Source organism: Olea europaea, unplaced genomic scaffold (assembly GCF_002742605.1).
Source record: "Olea europaea var. sylvestris unplaced genomic scaffold, O_europaea_v1 scaffold3243, whole genome shotgun sequence".
Lineage (NCBI taxonomy): Eukaryota > Viridiplantae > Streptophyta > Magnoliopsida > Lamiales > Oleaceae > Olea > Olea europaea.
The window spans coordinates 26,358-30,544 of NW_019251305.1; the positions used below are offsets into that span (position 1 = coordinate 26,358).

At 36.4% G+C, this 4,187-nt stretch overlaps 1 protein-coding gene across 4 annotated transcripts; it reads left to right on the forward strand.

Moving 5' to 3' along the window:
• The first annotated feature begins 1,068 nt into the window (after nucleotides 1–1,068).
• LOC111385655 (proline-rich receptor-like protein kinase PERK13) lies at nucleotides 1,069–3,939 on the forward strand. Of its 4 annotated transcripts, none has more exons than XM_023010071.1 (7): nucleotides 1,069–1,537; nucleotides 1,819–2,051; nucleotides 2,154–2,280; nucleotides 2,432–2,503; nucleotides 2,664–2,844; nucleotides 2,955–3,087; nucleotides 3,421–3,939. In XM_023010071.1, exons 1-7 carry the CDS (start codon nucleotides 1,384–1,386, stop codon nucleotides 3,667–3,669), a joined length of 1,149 nt encoding a protein of 382 aa, XP_022865839.1. In that variant the 5' UTR covers nucleotides 1,069–1,383; the 3' UTR covers nucleotides 3,670–3,939. The 4 variants fall into 4 exon arrangements, with proteins under 4 accessions (XP_022865839.1, XP_022865841.1, XP_022865842.1 ...); XM_023010073.1 differs by having other exon boundaries at nucleotides 3,000–3,087; XM_023010074.1 differs by having other exon boundaries at nucleotides 2,763–2,844.
• The last annotated feature ends 248 nt before the right edge of the window (nucleotides 3,940–4,187 follow it).

Genomic DNA, 4,187 nt, shown 5'->3' on the forward strand with positions numbered 1-4,187 from the left:
AGAGCAAAAAAAATAGCATCAAGACTAGAAGAAATGATTGGTTGAACTGCCATGATCTGATATGACGAAGAAAGAGTCTCATTGTAAATACAGAAATAGCAATTGTATCCCTGCTTCTTTTCCAGGTGAGGTGACAAAAAAGATGCAGAAAGGTAGATTGATAGATTGAATAGAAAAAGAAGCTAGGGAATCGAGGCTCTGATTCATTTCTGCCTTTTAACTTTTATCCCCATCGGTAATTATATGTGTCCTCAAGTGTCTGTCCAGTAAAAGTTGCTGCATCCTAGTAAAAATCAAACTTTGAAAACCATATCCCAGTTTCCGTGATAGTCATGAACTACTTTAAAAATGAGATTTGAGAATTCTTTGTAGTCTCTTAAGGTACACATACTCTTGGTCGGGGTATCGTGTTGGCCCTAATCTTTTTATATTGTTTTCTACATCATCTTGCCGCTGTATGTAGGTCAAGTGCCTAGGCACATAAGTATGTACTTCCTCTTTTTATATTTCGACTGAAAATTATAATTACAACGCACATGTGATATGAGATTTGAACCCTACTATATGTACAGGGGATTTTGTAGGGTTCGTTGTCAGGACATTTGTCAATTTGCATTGGCGATTGGCAAAAAGAAAAAACGAAAAGGAAAAACTGCCAATCGGTGCTGCCCTGTACACTGCCTGGACAAGGGGAATAACTGATGAGATTTTTTGCTAGTGAAAATATCACCACATAATGCAAGTGCAAGAATATCTGTCTGAAAGCATTAATGTATGTCTATGAATATATATACTGTATCCAAGCAAGAGAAAAGGAATATGACATCACCTTGAGTTAATCTGATTGTTTTAGATTCACCCTCTTAACCCCCGCACCTCATCCCACCAACCTATAAGAGAGTTACATTAATTCAACAAGCAAATGAATATTTATTGAGGGAAAATTTTCAGTAGCAAGGCTTCTTTAATTTTTGAGTTTCATAATATGTTGAAGAATGGACAGCAGTTTTGTGGGGTACCACGAAAAAGTTAGTGAGTCAGCATTGGTCCTTACCATAGTATCTGTTACCCCAAGCTGGAGCTTGAGATTGCCAGCTTGCATTTCTGAGAACTTTTGGGGGAAAAAAGTAAGCAATTTTAAGTTTTTCACACAGAAATCCAAGACTTCTCTTGACTGCAAGCGTGATTCTAAAAAATCCAATGAATCATCGTTTCAGACCTACAGTCATGCCTCATTAATCCAAAGGGAGACTTCTGTTCGATCAAATTATGCCAAATGAATGTTACATAAGCCAGGTCTGAGGCATCTCTAAAGGGGACTGTCTCACTATACAACTGTTTTGCTTTCTTCATCAAGGAAAACATCAACGCTCTACGAACCAGATGGCAAGTTCATTTGCAGCTATAATTGGAAGCGTAGGAGGGGCATTTGCATTGTTAGGAACAGTGATTTTGTTAACATGGCTTTGTGTGTTACAGTGCAGAAAGTTCTCAAACAAGAATTCAGATACAGCTTCTTCAGATCCATCTGCAGTAGGTAATGTTTCAAGATTCGTAAAGCCCTTTTTCTTGGACTTTTTATAGCCTAATCATACTCGGTATTCATACGTGTGTCAAATCGCCTTAATATTCCAACTACAAAAAGAATTTATTAAATGACCATTTATTGTATTTACGAGAGAGTCATGGGGGGAAAAATTCTTATTTATAGTTATATTAAAAATCAGTCTCTCAGGTTGAGGGTGCACCACTTTAAATATAAATTTTTTTGTTCACATTTTCCCATTATTATTGCTAATTTCTGCTCAATTATGACAGTAGAGTCAAAAAGAGGTGGAACCAGCTCATCTGCAGCCCCACCTGCAGCTGGACAGCATGAAGCAAGGCAATTTGGAATTGAAGAATTGGAGCGAGCAACAAGGAATTTCAATGAGAGCAATCTCATTGGATGTGGAAGTTTTGGCCTTGTGTTTAAAGGATTGCTGTGTGATGGGACTGTTGTGGCTATCAAGAGGCGTAGAGGTGCTCCGAGGCAAGATTTGATAGATGAGGTATAAAAGAGCTGCAAAATTGGTACGCAGCATTCGATGAAATTGGGCAATTTTTTTTTTTTTTTTTTATAATACGTCTGAATTTCGCTATCATGGTAACAGGTAGCCTATTTATCACAAATTTGGAACCGAAATTTGGTTACTCTACTAGGCTTCTGCCAAGAAAATGGATATCATATGCTGGTTTTTGAGTATTTACCCAATGGCAACATGTGTAACCATTTGCACGGTATGAATCTCTCTTGAAGCTGTTCTTTGGTATGAATTATTGTATAAGATTAAACACTACAATGAACACGATTTTATCTAATTTTTTTCCCATAATAACTTACCAAATATGCCAAGAGAAATTTGTGGCATAACAACTTGTTTCATGATAGATACTGGAGAAAATTCAAGAACTACGCTAGAGTTCAAGCAAAGGCTATCTATTGCAATTGGTGCAGCCAAAGGTATTATCAGAGATATCAACTGTTTCTCTAATTGAATTTTAAATAAAATTCATTCTAAACGGTTTTAATCTCGACGTGGTTGTTCGGAAGAGCATTTTTTCTAGTTTGTCTAAGTTACGAATGACAAATAAATCGAAACACGTTTATTTTTATATTGCAGGTTTATGCCATCTGCACAGCCTATGCCCTCCTGCATTGCATAATAACTTTAAAACGGCTAATGTTTTGGTTGATGAGAATTTCATTGCCAAAGTTGCAGATGCAGGGATGTCAAAACTACTGGAGAAAATCGGAGATGCAAATCCATCGAGTTCCAATTTCAATGCTTTTAAAGATCCCGAGTAAGTACCACTATGCCAAACATGCATTTTCTAGTACCAGCATTCATTTATTATTTCTTGAATGAAGTTAGCTTTATCAACATCTGATGCATAATGTATCGAATGTTTAGGGTTGAACAAGTGGGTATTTTCTCTGAAATGAGTGATGTATACAGCTTTGGAGTATTCTTGATGGAGCTCATCACGGGAAGGGAGACTACTGATATGGAGGCCTTCGGATCAAATGAACGCGTACTTCAATGGGTATGTAGAGAACCTTTGATCATTTTTCCACTTCATAGATAATTTTAGGAGATAAGTCGAGAATAGTGGAGCATTTCGAGTAAAAGACAAGCTTAAAGCTTTCGTAAATAAGTAGTTATTCGGTAAGTATTTTTGAAAGGTTAGTGATGGATACGGTCGAGTAGATAAATAATTTCGAGGGACAAACCTTAAATGAGACACGGTGAACAAATAAAGTATGAAATGAGGCTTTCAAAGTTCAAATATACCTCCTTCCCTCAATTTTTAATTATTGATACTTCTACTTAACTGATTTAAGCTTTTGTAAGTACTTACCTTTCTTAATTTTAATAGGTCCAAATGCTTCTGAGTTCGAACAATTTAGTGGATCATCGACTGGCTGGGAGATTCACTGCAGAGGGAATGAGGGATCTTATAAAGTTGATGCTACATTGCATGAGGATTCCAGGAAAAGAGAGACCAAAAATGAAAAACGTGGTATTGGAACTTGATCGAATACTCGAGCAGGAGATTAGGCTCACAACAGTCACCGGTGAAAGTACTACTACTGTTACTTTAGGGAGTCAACTATTTTCATGGTAGGAGCTTGGGTATTGGATGCTACTGTATAGTACAATAGAGAAGATTGATACATCGTTTTCCTTCTAATCCTATTCAATATGTTCCCATCGAAGGTAAAAACATGCCCTAGGCGCATGAGAAAAATGGAAGAAAGTAGAGGTGATGTGTCATATTCAAGCTTATTTTTATCACAGTAAGTAGGTGGTGACCTGCTGTGATTAATCGTGTTGATGCATATTATTAGACACAAATAACCGGCGGAAAATATTTTAGCTTATTTTTCTTCTTTAATATTGTTCAGCACCACATAGTCAACTTTCTCGAACAAGCCATGAGAAGGAATCAAACTATATAGTTTGTTTCTTTCATTGTATAATATGTCAGCTCAACCCACAAACAACTTCCAGTTCCAATTTTCTTGACTTTTAAGTGACAAAATTCATTCATTTTATACTTTTTGTCCCAATTAGCTTGATTCTGTATGAGATGATTTCTTCGGTGTGGTATATTCGACAAATATACAAAGTGTTAATAAAAAA

Coding starts and splice junctions, on each gene's coding strand:
- LOC111385655 (XM_023010071.1), top strand. CDS start 1,384: ATGGCAAGTTCATTTGCAGCTATAATTGGAAGCGTAGGAGGGGCATTT. Junction 2,281..2,431: donor CATGTGTAACCATTTGCACG/GTATGAATCTCT, acceptor GTTTCATGATAG/ATACTGGAGAAAATTCAAGA. Junction 3,088..3,420: donor ATGAACGCGTACTTCAATGG/GTATGTAGAGAA, acceptor TAATTTTAATAG/GTCCAAATGCTTCTGAGTTC.